Source organism: Triticum dicoccoides, chromosome 5A (assembly GCF_002162155.2).
Source record: "Triticum dicoccoides isolate Atlit2015 ecotype Zavitan chromosome 5A, WEW_v2.0, whole genome shotgun sequence".
Classification (NCBI taxonomy): Eukaryota; Viridiplantae; Streptophyta; class Magnoliopsida; order Poales; family Poaceae; genus Triticum; species Triticum dicoccoides.
In genome coordinates, this window is record NC_041388.1 from 690,931,089 (window position 1) to 690,953,709 (window position 22,621).

The 22,621-nt window shown below is 45.3% G+C and overlaps 1 protein-coding gene across 1 annotated transcript; it reads left to right on the plus strand.

The window, feature by feature from the left end:
• The first annotated feature begins 16,797 nt into the window (after positions 1-16,797).
• On the plus strand, positions 16,798-20,696 carry LOC119298464 (cell number regulator 6-like). The gene is made up of 4 exons (XM_037575859.1): positions 16,798-16,908; positions 17,001-17,115; positions 19,869-20,134; positions 20,244-20,696. Exons 1-4 carry the CDS (start codon positions 16,798-16,800, stop codon positions 20,421-20,423), a joined length of 672 nt encoding a protein of 223 aa, XP_037431756.1. The 3' UTR covers positions 20,424-20,696.
• Positions 20,697-22,621: the final 1,925 nt, after the last annotated feature.

Here is a 22,621-nt window from a genome sequence, read left to right on the forward strand (position 1 = left end):
CGGGGTAGCAACCTGCATTTTGGGTAACTCTTGGAGGGGCGTTCGAGTTTATATTCCTCGGCCACGAGGACTTCAGTCAATCTATCAGCTAGCAGATCTTGATCAGCTTGAAGCTGCTGCTGCTTTTTCTTAAGACTATTTGCCGTGGCTATAAGCCTGCGCTTGAAGCGCTCTTGTTCGACGGGATCCTCTGGCACGACGAATTCGTCATCATCGAGGCTTGCCTCGTCTTCGAAGGGAGGCATGTAATTATCGTCCTCCGCCTCTCCATCTGCCGCTCTCTCTGGAGGGCTGGCTTCTCCATCCTCCTGCCCTAAATCGTGCTGGAGGGGATTGTTGCCGTCCTCGGCACTGTCCGGAGTGCTATTATCTCCTGTGCTGGTATCAGCACTTTTGCTTTGGCGGGACTTAGAGCGGCGCCGCTGTCATCGGCGCTTGGGTTGCTTCTTGGAGGGGTCATCCTCCGCTGTCTCGTTGCCATTGCCTTCTTCGGGTGTGTCCACCATGTCGTATGATGAGGTGGCTGTCCGGTGCCCTGTGGGCAGTGGTTCCTCTTCATCTCCCGCATCATCGTCCATACCGTTGATATCTTCGGAGTCGAAGTCGAGCATGTCGGTTAAGTCGTCGATAGTGGCTACTAAGTGGGTGGTGGGTGGGCAGCGAATTTCTTCGTCATCCGCATCCCAATCCTGACGTACATAGTTCGCCCAGGATCCTCCTGACAAGGAGAGAGAACTTAATGAGTTCAGTATGTCGCCAAAGGGCGAGTGCTGAAAAATGACCTAAACGGCATGATCAGCGCCCAATTGGATTCGATAGGAACGATCGCAGGCGGTTCGGAGTCTATGGCCGGAGAAGGATCCAGCAGTTTTGCAATACGGCTCTCGTGAAGGGTAAGGTCGATATTCGGCTCGATCGCCGTTGAGGGTACGGCCTCCGTGACGGGGTCTAACCACCCGTCCATGGATCGCGCAACTGGCTCTGAATTGAGGCTCGGAGCGGCTGCCGGTGTGATCTCCTAAATACGGTCCGATGGTAGAGCTAAATCATACTCATCGCGACCGCGTGGCGCACAAGGCAGGGGCTCGAATCCGTCGAAGGTTAAATCTCCGCGGATGTCGGCCGTGTAGTTTAAGCTTCCAAACCTAACCTGGTGTCCAGGGGCATAACTTTCGATCTGCTCCACATGGCCAAGCGAGTTGGCCCGCAGTGCGAAGCCGCCGAACACAAAGATCTGTCCGGGGAGAAAGTCTCACCCTGGACTACATTGCTATCGATGATAGTAGGAGCCATCAAGCCCAACGACAACGACACAGATGAACTCTCAATGAAAGCACCAATGTCGGTGTCAAAACCGGCGGATCTCGGGTAGGGGGTCCTGTCGGGGATATACCCCGCGACGTAACCCGACCCGAAGTATAACCCGGCCGGACATGACGATTCATCGGCGACCCGCACTGACTTGGCGGTTTACAAGCAACACGCCTAAACATTATGACTCACTGGTAACCCGGCGGGCGGGATAGACGGATGACAAGGCCCAAGGCCCAGAAGGCTGTTTTATGCTAATGGTGGGCCGGTTTAAGAGAAAAGGTGTGAGGAATATTTCCCTTACAAGGAGTCAAGACCCAGACTTGTATCCGGTTTGTATTAGAAGATAGACTAGTCCTAATCCTAATAGGACTCCACATGTAACCCGCTCCTTCAACATATATAAGGAGGGGCAGGGCTCCCCAAAGAGGGACAAGAAAGAAGAAACAATTTCTAGGACTAGACATAACTAGGAGAGCCGGTTTACGGCGACTTCCTCATGATCATAATGAGAGATAGCCTCAAACAGCACGTAGGGTTGTTACCGGATGATGTTTCCCGGGGCCCGAAGCTGTCTAAACCCTTGTCTTGCGTTGCGTCTCTCGATTCCACTCAACCCCTCTCAAGCTACCACATAGATGCGTTGGCCTCACGACTAAGTCCTTACACTAGGACATCTGCCGTGACAAAACCACGACAGGTCCCGAACTGTGCGTCTAAGGCGGATGGTAACAGGAGGCAGGGACACGATGTTTTACCCAGGTTTGGGCCCTCTTGATGGAGGTAAAACCCTACGTCCTGCTTGATTTATTCTTGATGATATTGGTATTACAAGAGTTGATCTACCACGAGATCGGAGAGGCTAAACCCTAAAAGCTAGCCTATGGTATGATTGTCTGTTGTCCTACGGAGTAAAACCCTCCAGTTTATATAGACACCAGAGGGGGCTAGGTTTACACAAGGTCGGTTACAAAGGAGGACATATACATATCCGTATTGCCTAGCTTGCCTTCCACGCCAAGTAGAGTCCCATCCGGACACGAGACGAAGTCTTCAATCTTGTATCTTCATAGTCCAACAGTCCGGCCAAAGGATATAGTCCGACTGTCCGAAGACCCCTAATCCCGGACTCCCTCAATAGTGGATACTAGGGATCAAACACTAACAAAACTAACTCGATTACATGATAAATCTCATCCAACGCATCACCGGCCAGCAAGCCTACGATGTAATTACTCACGCACGGCGGTGAGCATCATGAAATTGGTGATGGAGGAAGGTTTATGATGACGATGGCGACGGATTTCCCTCTCCGGAGCCCCGAACGGACTCCAGATCAGCCCTCCCGAGAGAGTTTAGGGCTTGGCGGCGGCTTCGTATCGTAAAATGCAATGGATCCTTCTCTCTGATTTTTTTTCTCCCCAAAAGTGAATATATGGTGTCAAGGTTGAGGTCGGTGGAGCGTCAGGGGGCCCACGAGGCAGGGGGGCACGCCCAGGAGGGTAGGGTGCACCCCCACCATCGTGGACAGGTGGTGCCCCCCTGACGTGGATCTTTCTTCCAGTATTTTTTATATATTCCAAAATAATTCTCTATTGATTTCCAGGTCATTCCGAGAACTTTTATTTCTGCACAAAAATAACACCATGGCAATTCTACTGAAAACAGCGTCAGTCCAGGTTAGTTCCATTCAAATCATGCAAGTTAGAGTCCAAAACAAGGGCAAAAGTGTTTGGAAAAGTAGATACGATGGAGACTGATACGTCCATTTTGCATCATGCTTTTATATCGATATTTATTGCATTATGGGCTATTATTACACATTATGTCACAATACTTATGCCTATTCTCTCTTATTTTATAAGGTTTACATAAAGAGGGAGAATGCCGGCAACTGGGATTCTGGGCTAGAAAAGGAGCAAATATTAGAGACCTATTCTGCACAGCTCCAAAAGTCCCGAAACTTCATGGAAGACGTTTTCAGAATATATAAAAAATACTGAGCGCAAGAAGTTCACCAGGGGGGCACACCCTGCCCACGAGGGTGGGGGCGCGCCCTACCCCCTGGGCGCGCCCCCCTACCTCGTGGGCCCCCTGGTGGCCCTCCGATGGCCATCTTCTGCTATATGGAGTCTTTCAATGAGGAAAAAATCATAAGCCATCTCCTCGGACGAAACTTCGCTGGCACGAGGCGGAACCTTGGCGGATCCAATCTAGGACTCCGACAGAGCTGTTCTGCCGTGGAAACTTCCCTCCGGGAGGGGGAAATCATCGCCATCGTCATCACCAATGCTCCTCTCATCGGGAGAGGGCAATCTCCATCAACATCTTCACCAGCACCATCTCCTCTCAAAACCCTAGTTCATCTCTTGTATCCAATTCTTGTCTCAAAGTCCGGGATTGGTACTAGTAGGTTTCTAGTAGTGTTAATTACTCCTTGTAGTTGATGCTAGTTGGTTTATTTTGTGGAAGATCATATGTTCAGATCCTATATGCATATTAATACCCCTCTGATTATGAACATGAGTATGCTTTGTGAGTAGTTACGTTTGTTCCTGAGGACATGGGAGAAGTCTTGCTATTAGTAGTCATGTGAATTTGGTATTTGTTCGATATTTTGATGAGATGTATGTTATCTCTCCTCTAGTGGTGTTATGTGAACGTCGACTACATAAAACTTCACCATTATTTGGGCCTAGAGGAAGGCATTAGGAAGTAATAAGTAGATGATGGGTTGCTAGAGTGACAGAAGCTTAATCCCTAGTTTATGCGTTGCTTCGTAAGGGGCTGATTTGGATCCATATGTTTCATGCTATGGTTAGTTTTACCTTAATACTTTTGTTGTAGTTGTGGATGCTTGCAATAGAGGTTAATCATAAGTGGGATGCTTGTCCAAGTAAGAACAGCACCCAAGCACCGGTCCACCCACATATCAAATTATCAAAGTATCGAACGCGAATCATATGAATGTGATGAAAACTAGCTTGACGATATTCCCATGTGTCCTCGGGGGCGCTTTTATCTATATAAGAGTTTGTCCAGGCTTTTCCTTTGCTACAAAAAGGATTGGGACACCTTGCTGCACTTTATTTACTTTTCTTATTTGTTGCTCGTTACAAATTATCCTATCACAAAACTATTTGTTACCACTTATTTCAGTACTTGCAGAGAATACCTTGGTGGAAACCGCTTATCATTTCCCTCTGCTCCTCATTGGGTTCGATACTCTTACTTATCAAAAGTACTATGATAGATCTCCTATACTTGCGGGTCATCAGAGACGTATCAATGACCATGAAGAGAAGAAGAAGGGCAACCTCATCACTAACTCCAATGGGATTGACACAAATTTGTATGCAGATTCCGGCACTACCGGGCACATCACGGGGGAACTTGACAAGTTGAGGATGCGAGAAACATACCACGGGGGTGACCAAGTGCACACGAAAAGTGGAACGGGTATGGAAACTGCTCACATTGTTAACTCAATTGTTAAAACCCCCGAGAAAAATTTGCATCTCAATAATGTCTTACATGTTCCTCATGCATCAAAAAATCTTGTCTCAATTCATTGTTTTACTCTTGATAACCAAGTTCTCATAATATTCTATCCTCATTCTTTTGTGGTTAAGGACTTGGCATCGAGGAGATTCATTCTTAGAGGAAAATGTGAGGGAGGCCTCTACCCACTCATATCATCAGTTTCTTCATCATGGTCCAATGAACAAGCATGGAGTGTCACCAAACCATCTTCAGCAAAGTGGCATCGTCGCTTGGGTCATCCTGAAGGAAATATGCCCTAGAGGCAATAATAAAGTTGTTATTTATATTTCCTTATATCATAATAAATGTTTATTATTCATGCTAGAATTGTATTAACCGGAAACTTAGTACATGTGTGAATACATAGACAAACAAAGTGTCAGTAGTTTGCCTTTACTTGAGTAGCTCGTTGAATCAACGATGGTTATGTTTCCTGACGATAGACATGAGTTGCCAATTGATTAACGGGATCACATCATTAGAGAATGATGTGATTGACTTGACCCATCCGTTAGCTTAGCACGATGATCGTTTAGTTTGTTGCTATTGCTTTCTCCATAACTATACATGTTCATATGACTATGAGATCATGCAACTCCCGAATACCGGAGGAACAATTTGTGTGCTACCAAACGTCACAACATAACTGGGTGATTATAAAGGTGCTCTACAACTGTCTCTGATGGTGTCTGTTGACTTGGCATGGATCAAGATTAGGATTTGTCACTCCGATTGTCGGAGAGGTATCTCTAGGCCCTCTCGGTAATATACATCACTATAAGCCTTGCAAGCAATGTAGCTAATGAGTTAGTTATGGGATGTAGCATTACAGAACGAGTAAAGAGACTTCCCGGTAACGAGATTGAACTAGGTATTGAGATACCGATGATCGAATCTCGGGCAAATAACATACCGATGACAAAGGGAACAACGTATATCATTATGCGGTTTGACCGATAAAGATCTTCATAGAATATGTAGGAACCAATATGAGCATCCAGGTTCCGCTATTGGTTATTGCCCGGAGACATGTCTCGGTCATGTCTACATAGTTCTCGAACCCGTAGGGTCCGCATGCTTAACGTTCGATGACATTCGATATTACGAGTTTATGTGTTTTGATGTACCGAAGGTAGTTCAGAGTCCCGGATTTGATCACGGGCATGACGAGGAGTCATGAAATGGTCGAGACGTAAAGATCGACATATTGGAAGCCTATGTTTGGACATCAGAATGGTTCCGGGTGAAAACGAGAGTATACCAGAGCACCGGGAGGTTACCGGAACCCCTCGGGAGGTATATGGGCCTTATTGGGCCTTAGTGGAAGAGAGGGGAAAGAAGCAAAGGAGGGGCGGGCCCCCAAGCCCAATCCAAATTGGGAAGGGGGGCACCCCCCTTTCCTTCCTTCTTCCCTCTCCTTCCTTCTCTCCTAGAACCAACAAAGGGAAGGGGAATCCTACTCCCGGTGGGAGTAGGACTCCTTGGGGCGCGCCTAGAGAGGCCTGCCCCCTCCCCTCCTCTACTCCTTTTATATACGGGTGAAGGGGGCACCCCATAGACACACAAGTTGATCATTGATCTTTAGCCGTGTGTGGTGCCCCCCTCCACCATAATCCACCTCGGTAATATCATAGCAGTGCTGAGGCTAAGCCCTGTTCCGGTAGCAACTTCTTCACGCCATCGTGTTGATGAAGCTCTCCCTCGAAGCTCTACTGGATTGTGAGTTTGCGGGACGTCACCGAGCCGAACGTGTGCAGATCACGGAGGTGCCATATCTTCGGTACTAGATCGGTGATCGTGAAGACGTACGACTACATCAACCGCGTTGTCAAAACACTTCCGCTTACGGTCTACGAGGGTACGTAGACGATACTCTCCCCTCTTGTTGCTATGCATCACCATGATCTTGCGTGTGCGTAGGATTTTTTTTAAATTACTGCGTTCCCCAACTGTGGTATCCGAGCTAGGTTTATGCGTAGATGTTATATTCATGAGTAGAACACAAAGGAGTTATGGGCGTGAGTATATACATATTGCTTGCCGTCACTAGTTCATTCTTGATTCAACGGCATTGTTGGATAAAGCGGCCCAGACCGATATTAAGCATACGCTTACGCGAGACTGGTTCTACCGAAGTGCTTCACACACAGGTGGCTAGTGGGTGTTTGTTTCTCTAGCTTTAATTGAATCGGATTCAATGAACAGGGTTCTTTCTGAAGATCAAAAAGCAATCACTATACCGCGTTGTGGTTTTTTGATGCGTAGGTAAGAACGGTTGTTGCTCAGCACGTAGCAGCCACATAAAACTTGCAACAACAAAGTAGAGGACGTCCAACTTGTTTTTGCAGGGCATGTTGTGATGTGATATGGTCAAGACATGATGCTAAATTTTATTGTATGAGATGATCATGTTTTGTAACACAGTTATCGGCAACTGGCAGGAGCCATATGGTTGTCGCTTTATTGTATGAAATTCAATCGCCATGTAATTGCTTTACTTTATCACTAAGCGGTAGCGATAGTCGTAGAAGCAATAGTTGGCGAGACGACAACGATGCTTCGATGGAGATCAAGGTGTCAAGACGGTGACGATGGTGATCATGACGGTGCTTTGGAGATGGAGATCAAAGGCACAAGATGACGATGGCCATATCATATCACTTATATTGATTGCATGTGATGTTTATCCTTTATGCATCTTATTTTGCTTAGTTCGGCAGTAGCATTATAAGATGATCTCTCACTAAATTTCAAGGTATAAGTGTTCTCCCTGAGTATGCACCGTTGCTACAGTTCGTCGTGCCGAGACACCACGTGATGATCGGGTGTGATAAGCTCTACATTCACATACAACGGGCGCAAGCCAGTTTTGCACACGCAGAATACTCGGGTTAAACTTGACGAGCCTAACATATGCAGATATGGCCTCAGAACACTGGAGACCGAAAGGTCGAGCTTGAATCATATAGTAGATATGATCAACATAGTGATGTTCACCATTGAAAACTACTCCATCTCACGTGATGATCGGACATGGTTTAGTTGATATGGATCACGTGATCACTTAGATGATTAGAGAGATGTCTATCTAAGTGGGAGTTCATAAGTAATTAGATTAATTGAACTTTAATTTATCATGAACTTAGTACCTGATAGTATTTTGCATGTCTATGTTGTTGTAGATAGATGGCCCGTGCTGTTGCCCCGTTAAATTTTAATGCGCTCCTAGAGAAAGCTAAGTTGAAAGATGATGGTAGCAACTACATGGACTGGGTCCGTAACTTGAGGATTATCCTCATTGTTGCACAGAAGAATTACGTCCTGGAAGCACCACTAGGTGAGAAACCCGCTGCAGGAGCAACGCCACATGTTATGAACACTTGGCAGAGCAAAGCTGATGACTACTCGATAGTTTAGTGTGCCATGCTTTACGGCTTAGAACCGGGACTTCAACGACGTTTTGAACGTCATGGAGCATATGAGATGTTTCAGGAGTTGAAGTTAATATTTCATGCAAATGCCCGAATTGAGAGATATGAAGTCTCCAATAAGTTCTACAGCTGCAAGATGGAGGAGAAGAGTTCAGTCAGTGAACATATACTCAAAATATCTGGGTACCACAACCACTTGACTCAACTGGGAGTTAATCTTCCTGATGATATTGTCATTGACAGAGTTCTTCAATCACTGCCACCAAGCTACAAGAGCTTCATGATGAACTATAACATGCAAGGGATGGATAAGACGATTCCTGAGCTCTTCGTAATGCTAAAGGCTGCGGAGGTAGAAATCAAGAAGGAGCATCAAGTGTTGATGGTCAACAAGACCACCAGTTTCAAGAAAAAGGGTAAAGGGGAGAAGGGGAACTTCAAGAAGAACAACAAGCCAGTTTCTGCTCAAGTGAAGAAACCCAAGTCTGGACCTAAGCCTGAGATTGAGTGTTTCTACTGCAAAGGAACTGGTCACTGGAAGCGGAACTGCCCCATGTATTTGGCGGAGAAGAAGGATGGCAAAGTGAAAGGTATATTTGATATACATGTTATTGATGTGTACCTTACTAATGATCACAGTAGTGCTTGGGTATTTGATACTGGTTTAGTTGCTAACATTTGCAACTCGAACAGGGGCTACGGATTAAGCAAAGATTGGCTAAGGACGAGGTGACGATGCGCGTGGGAAATGGTTCCAAAGTCGATGTGATCGCCGTCGGCATGCTACCTCTACATCTACCTTCGGGATTAGTTTTAGACTTGAATAATTGTTATTTGGTGCCAGCGTTGAGCATGAACATTATAACTGGATCTTGTTTAATGCGAGACGGTTATTCATTTAAATCAGAAAATAATGGTTGTTCTATTTATATGAGTAATATCTTTTATGGTCATGCACCCTTGATGTGTGGTCTATTTTTACTAAATCTTGATAGTAGTGATACACATGTTCATAGTATTGAAGCCAAAAGATGCAGAGTTGATAATGATAGTGCAACTTATTTGTGACACTGCCGTTTAGGTCATATTGGTGTAAAGCGCATGAAGAAACTCCATTCTAATGGACATCTGGAATCACTTGATTATGAATCACTTGGTACTTGTGAACCATGGCTCATGAGCAAGATGACTAAAACTCCGTTCTCTGGAACAATGGAGCGAGCAACAGAGTTATTGGAAATCATACATACTGATGTGTGTGGTCCAATGAACATTGAAGCTCGCAGCGGATATCGTTATTTTCTAACCTTCACAGATGATTTGAGCAGATATGGGTATATCTACTTGATGAAACATAAATCTGAAACATTTGAAAAGTTCAAAGAATTTTAGAGTGAAGTGGAAAATCATCGTAACAAGAAAATCAAGTTTCTACGATCTGATCATGGAGGCGAATATTTGAGTTATGAGTTTGCACTTCATTTGAAACAATGCGGAATAGTTTTGCAACTCACGCCACCTGGAACACCACGTCGTAATGGTGTGTCCGAACGTCGTAATCGTACTTTACTAGATATGGTGCGATCTATGATGTCTCTCACTGATTTACCGCTATCATTTTCGGGTTATGCTCTAGAGACAACTACATTCACGTTAAATAGGGCACCATCTAAATCCATTGAGACGACACCTTATGAACTGTGGTTTGGCAAGAAACCCAAGTTGTCGTTTCTTAAAGTTTGGGTCTGTGATGCTTATGTGAAACAACTTCAACCTGATAAGCTCGAACCCAAATCGAAGAAATGTGTCTTCATAGGATACCCAAAGGAGACTGTTGGGTACAGCTTCTATCACAGATCCAAAGGCAAGATATTCGTTGCTAAGAATGGATCCTTTCTAGAGAAAGAGTTTCTCTCGAAAGAAGTGAGTGGGAGGAAAGTAGAACTTGACGAGGTAATTGTACCTTCTCCCTTATTGGAAAGCTGTTCATCATTGAAATCAGTTCAAGTGATTCCTACACCAGTAAATGAGGAAGCTAATGATGATGATCATGAAACTTCTGATCAAGTTACTACACAACCTCGTAGGTCAACCAGAGTAAGATCCGCACCAGAGTGGTACGGTAATCTTGTTCTGGAAGTCATGTTACTTGACCATGACGAACCTACGAACTATAAGGAAGCGATGATGAGCCCAGATTCCGCAAAATGGCTTGAAGCCATGAAATCTGAGATGGGATCCATGTATGAGAACAAAGTGTGGACTTTTGTTGACTTTCTCGATGATCGGCAGGCCATAGAGAATAAATGGATCTTCAAGAAGAAGACTGACGCTGACGGTAATGTTATTGTCTACAAAGCTCGACTTGTTGCGAAAGGTTTTCGACAAGTTCAAGGAGTTGACTACGATGAGACCTTCTCACCCGTAGTGATGCTTAGGTCCGCCCGAATCATGTTAGCAATTGCTGCATTTTATGATTATGAAATTTGGCAAATGGATGTCAAAACTGCATTCCTTAATGGATACCTTAAAGAAGAATTGTATATGATGCAACTAGAAGGTTTTGTCGATCCAAAAGGTGCTAACGAAGTGTGCAAGCTCCAGCGATCCATTTATGGACTGGTGCAAGCCTGTCGGAGTTGGAATATACGCTTTGATAGTGTGATCAAAGCATGTGGTTTTATATAGACATTTGGAGAAGCCTGTATTTACAAGAAAGTGAGTGGGAGCTCCGTAGCATTTTTGATATTATATGTAGATGACATATTGTTGATCGGAAATGATACTGAATTTCTGAATAGCATAAAAGGATACTTGAATAAGATTTTTTTCAATGAAAGACCTCGGTGAAGCTGCTTATATATTGGGCATCAAGATCTATAGAGATAGATCAAGACGCTTGATTGGACTTTCACAAAGCACATACCTTGATAAAGTTTTGAAGAAGTTCAAAATGGATCAGGCAAAGAAAGGGTTCTTGCCTGTATTACAAGGTGTGAAGTTGAGTCAGACTCAATGCCCGACCACTTCAGAAGATAGAGAGAAAATGAAAGGTGTTCCCTATGCTTCAGCCATAGGCTCTATCATGTATGCAATGATGTGTACCAGACCTGATGTGTGCCTTGCTATAAGTTTAGCAGGGAGGTACCAAAGTAATCCAGGAGTGGATCACTAGACAGCAGTCAAGAACATCCTGAAATACCTGAAAAGGACTAAGGATATGTTTCTCGTATATGGAGGTGACAAAGAGCTCACCGTAAACGGTTACGTCGATGCAAGCTTTGACACTGATGCGGATGACTCTAAGTCACAAACCAGATACGTGTCTTTATTAAATGGTGGAGCTTTCAGTTGGTGCAGTTCCAAGCAGAGCGTCGTGGCGGGATCTACGTGTGAAGCAGAATACATAGCTGCTTCAGAAGCAGCAAATGAAGGAGTCTAGATGAAGGAGTTCATATCCGATCTAGGTGTCATACCTAGTGCATCGGTTCCAATGAAAATCTTTTCTGACAATACTGGTGCAATTGCCTTGGCAAAGGAATTCAGATTTCACAAGAGAACCAAGCACATCAAGAGACACTTCAATTCCATCCACGATCAAGTCAAGGAGGGACACATAGAGATTTGCAAGATACATAAGGATCTGAATGTTACAGACCCATTGACTAAGCCTCTCTCACGAGCAAAACATGATCAGCACCAAGACTCCATGGGTGTTAGAATCATTACAATGTAATCTAGATTATTGACTCTAGTGCAAGTGGGAGACTGAAGGAAATATGCCCTAGAGGCAATAATGAAGTTGTCATTTATATTTCCTTATATCATGATAAATGTTTATTATTCATGCTAGAATTGTATTAACCGGAAACTTAGTACATGTGTGAATACATAGACAAACAAAGTGTCACTAGTTTGCCTCTACTTGACTAGCTCGTTGAATCAATGATGGTTATGTTTCCTAACCATAGACATGAGTTGTCGTTTGATTAACGGGATAACATCATTAGAGAATTATGTGATTGACTTGACCCATCCGTTAGCTTAGCACGATGATCGTTTAGTTTGTTGCTATTGCTTTCTCCATAACTATACATGTTCCTATGACTATGAGATCATGCAACTCCCGAATACCAGAGGAACACTTTGTGTGATACCAAATGTCACAACGTAACTGGGTGATTATAAAGGTGCTCTACAGGTGTCTCTGATGGTGTTTGTTAAGTTGGCATGGATCAAGATTAGGATTTGTCACTCTTATTGTCGGAGAGCTATCTTTGGGCCCTCTCAGTAATATACATCACTATAAGCCTTGCAAGCAATGTAGCTAATGAGTTAGTTACGGGATGTAGCATTACAAAACGAGTAAAGAGACTTGTCGGTAACGATATTAAACTAGGTATTGAGATACTGACGACCGAATCTCGGGCAAGTAACATACCGATGACAAAGGGAACAACGTATATCGTTATGCGGTTTGACCGATAAAGATCTTCGTAGAATATGTAGGAACCAATATGAGCATCCAGGTTCCGCTATTGGTTATTGCCCGGAGACATGTCTCGGTCATGTCTACATAGTTCTCGAACCCATAGGGTCCGCACGCTTAACGTTCGATGACATTCGATATTATGAGTTTATGTGTTTTGATGTACCGAAGGTAGTTCAGAGTCCCGGATTTGATCACGGACATGACGAGGAGTCTTGAAATGGTCGAGACGTAAAGATCGATATATTGGAAGCCTATGTTTGGACATCAAAATGGTTCCGGGTGAAAACGAGAGTATACCGGAGCACCGGGAGGTTACCGGAACCCCTCGGGATGTATATGGGCCTTATTGGGCCTTAGTGGAAGAGAGGGGAAAGAAGCAAAGGAGGGGCGCGCCCCCAAGCCCATTCCGAATTGGGAAGGGGGGCGCGCCCCCCCCCCCCTTTCCTTCCTTCTTCCCTCTCCTTCCTTCTCTCCTAGAACCAACAAAGGGAAGGGGGTGGGGAATCCTACACCCGGTGGGAGTAGGACTCCTTGGGGCGAGCCTAGAGAGGCCGGCCCCCTCCCCCTCCTCCACTCCTTTATATACGGGGGAAGGGGCACCCCATAGACACACAAGTTGATCATTGATCTTTAGCCGTGTGCGGTGCCCCCCTCTACTATAATCCACCTTGGTAATATCGTAGCGGTGCTTAAGCAAAACCCTGTTCCGGTAGCAACATCATCACCATCATCATGCCGTCGTGTTGACGAAGCTCTCCCTCGAAGCTCTACTGGATCGTGAGTTCGCGGGACGTCACCGAGCCGAATGTCTGCAGATCGTGAAGGTGCCGTATCTTCGGTACTAGATCGGTCGATCGTGAAGACGTACGACTACATCAACCACGTTGTCATAACGCTTCCTCTTACGGTCTATGAGGGTACGTAGACGATACTCTCCCCTCTCATTGCTATGCATCACCATGATCTTGCATTTGCGTAGGATTTTTTTTTTGAAATTACCGCGTTCCCCAACACATCCTTCTTCAACTATCGTTCGACATTTTCTTAGTAGAAATAAACTTCCTTATGAGTCTAGTGTTGAGTCAGTTTGTGATGCGTGTCAACAAGCTACGAGTCATTAGTTGCCATATCCTATCTCTACCAGTGTATCGACTGCTCCTTTGCAACTTATTTTATGGATGTATGGGGACCAACTCCTACATCAGTTGGTAGATTCTCATACTATGTAAGCTTTATTGATGATTATAGTAAGTTTACTTGGATTTATTTGCTAAAGAAATGATCCGATGTATTGAAAGTCTTTAGCAATTTCAAAAATCTTGTTGAACGCCAACTAAACTCCAAAAATCCTTGCTATGCAATCTGACTGGGGTGGCGAGTATGAGACCCTAAGCTTGGGGATGCCTGAGGCACCCTAAGGTAATATTCAAGGAGACCCAATCAACTAAGCTTTGGGATGCCCCGGATGACATCCCCTCTTTCGTCTACAATCCATCGGTATACCACTTGGAGCTATATTTTTATTCATCACATGATATGATTTTGCTGGGAGCTTCTTGTATTATAGTAACCTTTGCTTTGTTTGCTTTTAGTTTGCCATGAACATTGTTTGCTGCACACACTTTTTGAAAGGGACACACATTTATTCATGATTTGTTAGAATACTCTATGTGCTTCACTTATATCTTTTGAGCTAGGCAGTTGCTCTAGTACTTCACTTATATTTTTTAGAGTACGACGATGGTTATATTTTAAAGAAATACTTGCACTCTCATTCTTCACTTATGTCCTTTTAAGTGTCTAATAGATAGTAATGGCGATATGCACACGTTATAAAATTGGTCCTGATATTATAGGTATTCAAGAGGGATATAATAAAAACTTTCATGTAAATCACTGAATATGATAGTTGTGTGTTATTGGGATGGTAATATGTGGGGGTACTAGTGAATGATTGTGGTTTAGTAAAAATATTGGTATTAAGGTTTGTGATTCCCGAAGCATGCATGTATAGTCTGTAGTTATGCGATGAAGTTGGAGCATGATTTATTATTAAGTGTCTACCTTATGAGTGGCGGTCGAGGACGAGCGATGGTCTTTTCCTACCAATCTACCCCCTAGGGGCATGTATAGTAGTACTTTGCTTTAGGGGCTAATAATCTTTTACAATAAGTATATGAGTTCTTGATGACTAATGTGAGTCCATGGATTATACACACTCTTACCTTTCCACCATTTGCTAGCCTCTTTGGTACCGTGAATTGCCCTTTCTCACCTCGAGAGTTGGTGCAAACTTCGTCGGTGCATCCAAACCCTGTGATATGTGATACGTCTCCGTCATATCTATTATTTTTGATTGTTTCACGCCAATATTCTAAAACTTTCATATACCTTTGATGGGCGGCCCCGTTAGAAGGAGAGCTCGGAGAGTGGCTTTGCACAGAGAAAGCCCAAGGTTCATATGAACAAACACCAGGAGGGAGGAACTCTCCTGTCAAGCTGAAGACCCCAAGCCGAAGTCCTTCGCCCGAGGAAGATTGCTGTCCCAGCTCCGAAGACAAGTTCAGGGCTACTGACGGTGTCTTGGACTAAGGGATACCAACCTAGTTGGCCCACAGTCCATGGGCCAAGCTTATGGCCCACCGATTGCATAAGGAAGGACTCCGGAGGCCTCAAACCCTGGCGTGGTAAGGATGCACTCTGCCGAAGACTTGACGTGTACCCCAAGGATTGCTCCGGCTATTGGCACGTGTTTCCGCAGTTACCAACCGACCATATGTAACCCTAGATACCCCTTGTGCCTATATAAGATGGGGGGTTTAGTTCATAGAGACAGATTCATCTTTACTCACCTTAAGGTTTGAACACAACATACAATCTCGAGGTAGATCAAGCGTGTACTCGATACATCATCATCAATACAATCAAGCAGGACGTAGGGTTTTACCTCTTCGAGAGGTCCTGAACCTAGGTAAATATTGTCCCCTTCGCTTCCTGTTACCCATCGATCCGAGATCCATAGCTCGGGGCCCCTACCTGAGGTCTGCCGGTTTTAGTACCGACACTTATGATCTCCATGGTTGACGAGCCCAATGGCGCATCGCAAAATTTCATGATGCAGTTGCAGATGGTGTACCGCCGATGCGTTAGTGACTTCACAATGCGTGCATGGATAACATGCATGTCGTAGGGTGCGAAGTTCTTTCGCTCATGAAACGAAGCATGCAAGTTTTGCCAAAAGGACGGACCCTTGTCTCAGAAATGGCCAACCTCGCATCGCACAACAAAGTCACCCTTAAACAATGAGTACCCTGTCATCGTGCTTTTCTGAAAAACAATAAGAAGTTAAAAAAACTCAATGACATTTGACTAGACACCTGCCAGGCGCGGTATCTGCCATGGACGGCGTCGACAGGGGTGAGAAGGGTACCAGACTGCGGAGGGATTCTTGGGTGTACATCGGCATAGTCCAAGGTGGGCAGTCGCGTGGGTGGGGTCTGCGGACATCCGAGGATGCCTAGTGGCGGCCGGAGAGGTACAAAGGCGGTGCCAGACCACGAGGGTGCGGATGAAAGGAAAGGGAGTAGGGTGGAGTGGAACAAAAAGGGACCAGAAGGGGATTTCAGTGAGGTAGGGGGTGTCAGAGTCCTATGTGGCTAATGTCCGAACTCCCACACAGCCTCCCTAATCTTGCCTGCAGTTTGCGGAAAAACGGACGATCGAACCGGTCCGCAGACGGATGAAGTACCACATTGGATGACAAAACACGTCCGGACAGCTCCGCGCGAAGAGATGCAGATGGTTTGATAGTCCTTAAACGGGCAGAATGAACTCCCCGCTGGCCGTGTGATCGGGACGGAGCCGTGCGACGCGAGCGGAGCCCAATGGCGCACTGGGATGGAGCCGTGCGACGCGAACGGTCCGGATTGTCTCGCCCGAAACTACTTTGCATGAATCTGATCGTCCAATCCTTCCCTTGGACTCGGGCCCATCGTGGCTGGCCGGCGAGGAAAGCGACCAATGGCGGAGGAGAGCCAGGCGCCGCGCTACGTGAAGCTCACCCGGGACCAGGAGGCGCCCGCCGAGGACATCTGCCCCGGCGAGCTCAACCAGCCCGTCCACGTCCCACGGGTACGTTCTCCTTCCTCGATCCATCTCGTTCCATCCTCATTGATTCTCAATCCACTGATCTCTTGCCTATATTTGATCTGGTCGATGCACAGCCCGGGTGCAGATGGTGCGCCGAGTGCGGCCAGGTCCTGCCGGAGTCCTACCAGCTGCCGGCCGACGAGCCCTGGAGCACCGGAATCTTCGGATGCACCGCCGACCCCGCGATCTGTACGTAATTAATCCTGCCTTCCCATTTCGATTCTCTGATCCGTTGTCTCGGCTACTCGATTGATCGGAGAAAACAAAAACGATGTGGCCATGCATGTGCCCATCGATCTGTTTTCAGAATAGTTCTCTCCATTCATGTTGAATCAACATACTGTCACAGGCACGGAGATTCTCAGTAGATCGATTAGTAAAATTCCTACACTTGAGTTTATAACCATCTAAATTTTGACCGTTCAATGCAATGTCAAGGAATTTGAACAGGAGGAATGCTCATTTTTAAGTTGTGTAATTCCTTAATTGTTGTGCAAATACTTGACTTTCTTGATTGCAACTTTTTGTTGGTAGCTTAATGATTGTAGTAAAACCAATGCACTGGGTTGCATTTTTCTCTTGTAAAATGGAAGCTTTTCTTACCCGCCCTCTGAATCGTTGATGCATGCAGCGTAAATCTTATTACGGTGTTTATTTCAATCAATTAAAACACAACCTAGTCAAAAATGTGTGAGACATGCCACAAAGCAGAAGCGAACTTAAGCACTAAGAATACTGTGAGAAGCACATGATCCAAGCCAGGACATAAATTCTCCACTAGGTCATTACATGCTCTTGGTGCGAAGCTCCATTTGATCTTGGTGTCGCAGATGTTGTATGACAGCCCTCGACCACACCGTATTGGTACATAAGAGAAACAATCACATAAAAGATGTAGTTTCGTTCTTTGGAAAGATGAGGCCACTCCGACAAAACAAGATAGACCAGAATAACATCGCCGTTCCCACAAAAATTGAGAGTGTAGAGACTTATCAACACATTGCAAAGAAGTCAAGAAGACCCCAAGACACGTGACATACTTACATAATATGTGCAGAAAATGTCCCTCTAGTATGTGAACCCCATTTAAATAGATCCTGGTTTACCAAGAATTCGATGCCCGCTACTTTGAGTACTATCTATCCTATGCCAATAGGTCAAATATTGACCAATAAATGTTTGTCCAGAATCAATAGTGTACGATACTCAATCTAAAACAGAGGTGATGGTGGAGTCTTTGTCACTTCCCCCTTGGGGGCTTCGCCTTTTGAGGCCCAGCCTACATCTGTTGGTTGTGCCGTGTTGATTGGTCTCGTTGGCGGAGGTAGTGGAAGTCGAGACGGTGGTCTCGAGTTTGCTGGTTGGATGCCGGGATGGCGACCCCGGGCTGCGGTGCGGCGGTGGCCCTGTGAGTGGGGTCGTGGCTTCACTCCGCGTTGGTGGCATTCCGGCGCTTCACGGGCGGTGGGGTCTGTCATGGTTGTGCGGGGGGTTTGCACGTTGTGCCCTAATCAATCATGTGGTCGGGTTTTTTGCATGTTGTCCCTTCATCAATCGTGGGGGCGTTTTTTGTTGTTGCATGTTGTCCCTTTATCAGTCGTGTGGTGTGTGTGGTTTTTGCCTGGTTTTCTCAATTAACTGTGCCTCTGTATCGGGTTTTTTGCCCGGTTATCCCTGATTAACCGGGCAATTCTCTTCTTCTATAATGTAGTGAAGGCATTCCCTGTCCCTCTTGTTCTAAAAAAAAACGAGGCGACAGTGGCATATCTATTCTGTAGGTATTCAAAACTTCCTCCATAATTAGCTTGAGCAACATTTTCATAACTGGGCACTTATTTTGTTGGATCAAGGTCCTGAATCTCCAATTCCTCACTGAGAGCATATACATATACAAGTTTAGAGTAGAACTAACCATGTTTAACACTACATTTAATTTTTTATGCTTAGAGAGTAAGGGAACACTAACTTCCCATCTGTGCAGATAATATGAATAAGAATAGTGTTTATTTTTCATAAATCATGGAATAAATGTTGTACTTACAATGTCTGAATTGTTCCTAAGCAACCTTGAGTGGTAAATTTGTTCTGACTTATGTTATATTAAGTGCCTCACCTATCTGTTCACCATTCGCCCATATATTAGTATATATTGTTTCTTGAATTTTGTATTGCAAATTTGCAATGCAGATCAGGATAAATTTATGTTAGTTGATTGTATATTTATTCCTTGCTTGACTTAATAGATGTTTACTTATGTTTTCTTTTGCCTCTTGCGTGTCACCTGCAAATCTTTGCTATTGTAAGCAGTTATGCATATCCACACCCTTCTTGAACATAAGTGGATCATATAATAGAATATATCTTTTTAGCCAACATGTGTGGTGGCATAATCGTCCGAGAGAACCTCCACCCTCTCCTACATAGTCAAAATTTCAGGCTTATATGATTTTACGTTTGCCTTAATGTCTTCTTTACACTATGAGACTGTTCATTTTGACTATTTGCATCCTATTCATGCCGAGGCCGGATGGCTACTCAATATGCTTTGTACCCGCTTGATACTACAATATGAGTTAATAAAAGATTCCTTTATCGAGAAAACAAGGTGTGCACTGTCAAGTTGTCTCGCTTGTTTTAAACCTATTTATTTCTGCTGACATTTGCTATAGCTGTAGTGTCTCTGACTTGACTATACTCTATTATTAGGTAAGCATGTGCTGTGTCTGTATACACTGTTAGTTCATATATAATGGTCTCATGGTCATCCTGCTTAAGGAATCGTCGAAAGCTGACTCATCGAGCCGTCGAACATAAACATACGGCTTCTAATTTTTGTCTTCCATTCTTAAACTAATGTATCCTTCTTGATGAGGCCATGTCTAGCATGTTGTTTCCACCGAATGCTAGCTGATAGTAAAACTCTGCATTTCTTCATGTGTTAGGCCGAACTGGATGCTTCTGTCCATGCGTGTTGTTCGGGCGCAATGTTGCGGCTCTTAACGAGGATACCCCATGGACAGCACCGTGTGTTTGCCATGCCGTCTTTGTGGAAGGAGGGATCGCCCTTGCGATCCTGACAGCAATATTCCATGGGGTTGATCCAAGATCGTCGTTTCTTATTGGAGAAGGTCTACTGTTCAGCTGGTGGCTGTGTGGTACCTATACCGGCATTTTCCGTCAGGAGCTCCAGAAAAAGTACCATCTCAAGGTGGAAATATGCCTTCACTACATTCTGTGGTTATGTCAGGTCCTCATATGTTGGGTCAAAATTTGCTACTTTGATTCTAGTGATTTTACCTCCTACTTGTTTCCACTAGAACTCGCCATGCGACCCTTGTATGGTCCATTGCTGCCTGCACTGGTGCGCAAACTGCCAGGAGCATCGCGAGAGGAGGGGCCGCCTCGTGGAGAGGGAGGATGGAGTGCAGATGACCATCGTCGACGCGCCTCCGGTGGAAGAGATGGGCATGCCAAGAGAATCGTCGTGCTGCCTCTGATCTAGGGGTGCCCGGCCGGAATACATATCAAGCGCCCAACAACCAACCAAGAGAGATAAATCAGGAAAATAAGGGAATTTTGATTTATTAAGATAGCACGAGTGAGTGAGTGAGGCTGAGATTGAACTCCATGACGAACCTGGTAGGTAGGCATGCTGTTACATTGGCTGAACTGAACTGCTGATCAGTCGGTCAAATGTTTTATGTCATGTAGAACTGTTCATGACCTGCTATATATATACTCAAAGAGGTATTAATTTCTCAAGTTTGTATCTCTATTTAATATCCCTTTGAGCAGACGTGAACTGTTAACTTTTTGGGTAAATTGTGAAGTGTTATTTTAGCAAATGATCCAAATTTATCGATTTATTCAATAAAGTACATCAAATCGAACAAACTGAAATATAAATGAATGACAAAGATCCATGATAAAACTAAAAGGTACACTCGGATTCTTCGAAGTCGTCATCTCTAGCTTCACCTTTTGCATCTCAACTTTCGACCATAACTTGGGTTATGAATCCGAAGAAGATGGAAATTACATTGAGCCACAGACTAGAATAATATCGAAAGTTTCGAAGTGCCGCATAAGTCCACGCCAGAATCTATAATCATTGAACATGGTGTGGTTGGGGATACACCCCTCACAAGGCAAGTTGTCTAACCGTTGATTTATCGCCTAACTGTCGGTCAAGAAGATCGGGAACACATAAGATCGAAGCGGGAATTTAATCAAAGCACACGTCACACTTCTTCGCTGTCCACCAGCCCCCAAGGCAGGTCAAAGCATGAGACACCTAACTTCAAGATCAGGGTTTGCCGATCCGCGGGGCTCCAATATCACATGCTCTTTGGTGTTGGATGCATTAACGACACCGAGAACACATGAACATAGCATATTATAAATTACTAGATCTCCATTAGGACTTCTCTTTCCCTCTCCAGCTTGTGGCAGCTAGGGTACCCATCCCCTCCAAGCTTCTTGGCAAGATCGTAGATCCACTTCCCCTCTGCCTACCCCTCAGGCGGCCAGTGCCAAGCAGGGGGTCTAGGTGCCTCAGCTCCAGCTAGCAGTTTAGGTTGGAATTTTTTTTCTCGCAGGGGCGTTCCGGCCAATGGCAGCGCTTCATCTTCGATTTGGTCTTTGAAGATCTGATCTTCCTTGAGTTTTTCCATTGGGATGGAGTCGACGGAGCTTCGTCGTAGATTCCCACCTTCTCCTTCGGAAGGCGAGGTTAGGGTTTCTCGCTGTGTGCGCGCCGGCGAGATTTGGTGTCAAGTTCTATATCAATTCAAGGGTTCAATGGCAATGCCTACATCTATGGGGAGCTAGTCCTTAGGGGCACGTGCATGAAGACTTCTTGACTGTCATCGACAAGGTCAAGCCGTTTAATGCAATTTTTATTATGTTTAGGATGCTTTGTACTTCTTATGAACCTTTTTAATAGATTTGGGCCCTTTTTCACACAAAGCAGAAGAAAGGACTAGAACTGCTCTATAACATGTCATCAATGTGTGGTTCCTCTCACCTCATGGTGCGCGGGAAAAATGGGAACCAGAAGACACTCATGACAGAACCCATTTCTTCTCCTTCATTGCCTATATCAGTTGTATTGGTAAAGTGACATGAGTTTCGATGAAAAATCATGTGAACCCTAACCGCCGCCACACTCGTCCTTCTCCTCCTCTCTCCCACGCGCTGCCATCATTAGAGGAGTCATTGGCAAAGCCGTGGCGATGCTGCAGAAGGTGGTGGCAGGGCTTGTGCGCTCGCCTTTGCTGCCACGGCGACGCGACACATGGTGGCAAGGATCTGGCGGTGATACTTGCTGCGTGGCGACGGGGTGCGTGAGGTGGCGGGCCCACTCGACGGTGTCTGACGCGGCACGGGCATATGGTTTGGTCTTGTGGATGGTCGGATTCTTGACGCTCTTCAAGCGTGCACCCACGCAAGGGTGTATCGCCTAGGTGGCAGGGGTGGTTGCGGTTGTGATTGCGTGCGAACCTCCGGTGACCGATGGCGTGGCGTTTGGTGGATCTTTGGGTGAGGATGGCGGTCCATCGGATGCATCCTTGGCCGGATCTGGAGAGGCCAGATCCGGCCCATGGAGCCCCCCTGCCACAATGACTCGACGTGTTTTAATGTTACTTCGGCAGTGCGGTGTGGGTAGGGGCCAATGATCCCTGTCCCCGAACAT

Excerpts from the sequence above, each read along its gene's own strand:
- LOC119298464 (XM_037575859.1), top strand. The coding sequence starts at position 16,798 with ATGGCGGAGGAGAGCCAGGCGCCGCGCTACGTGAAGCTCACCCGGGAC. Across the intron at positions 17,116-19,868 it reads CACCGCCGACCCCGCGATCT|GCCGAACTGGATGCTTCTGT; the intron begins GTACGTAATTAA and ends TTCATGTGTTAG. Across the intron at positions 20,135-20,243 it reads AGAAAAAGTACCATCTCAAG|AACTCGCCATGCGACCCTTG; the intron begins GTGGAAATATGC and ends TGTTTCCACTAG.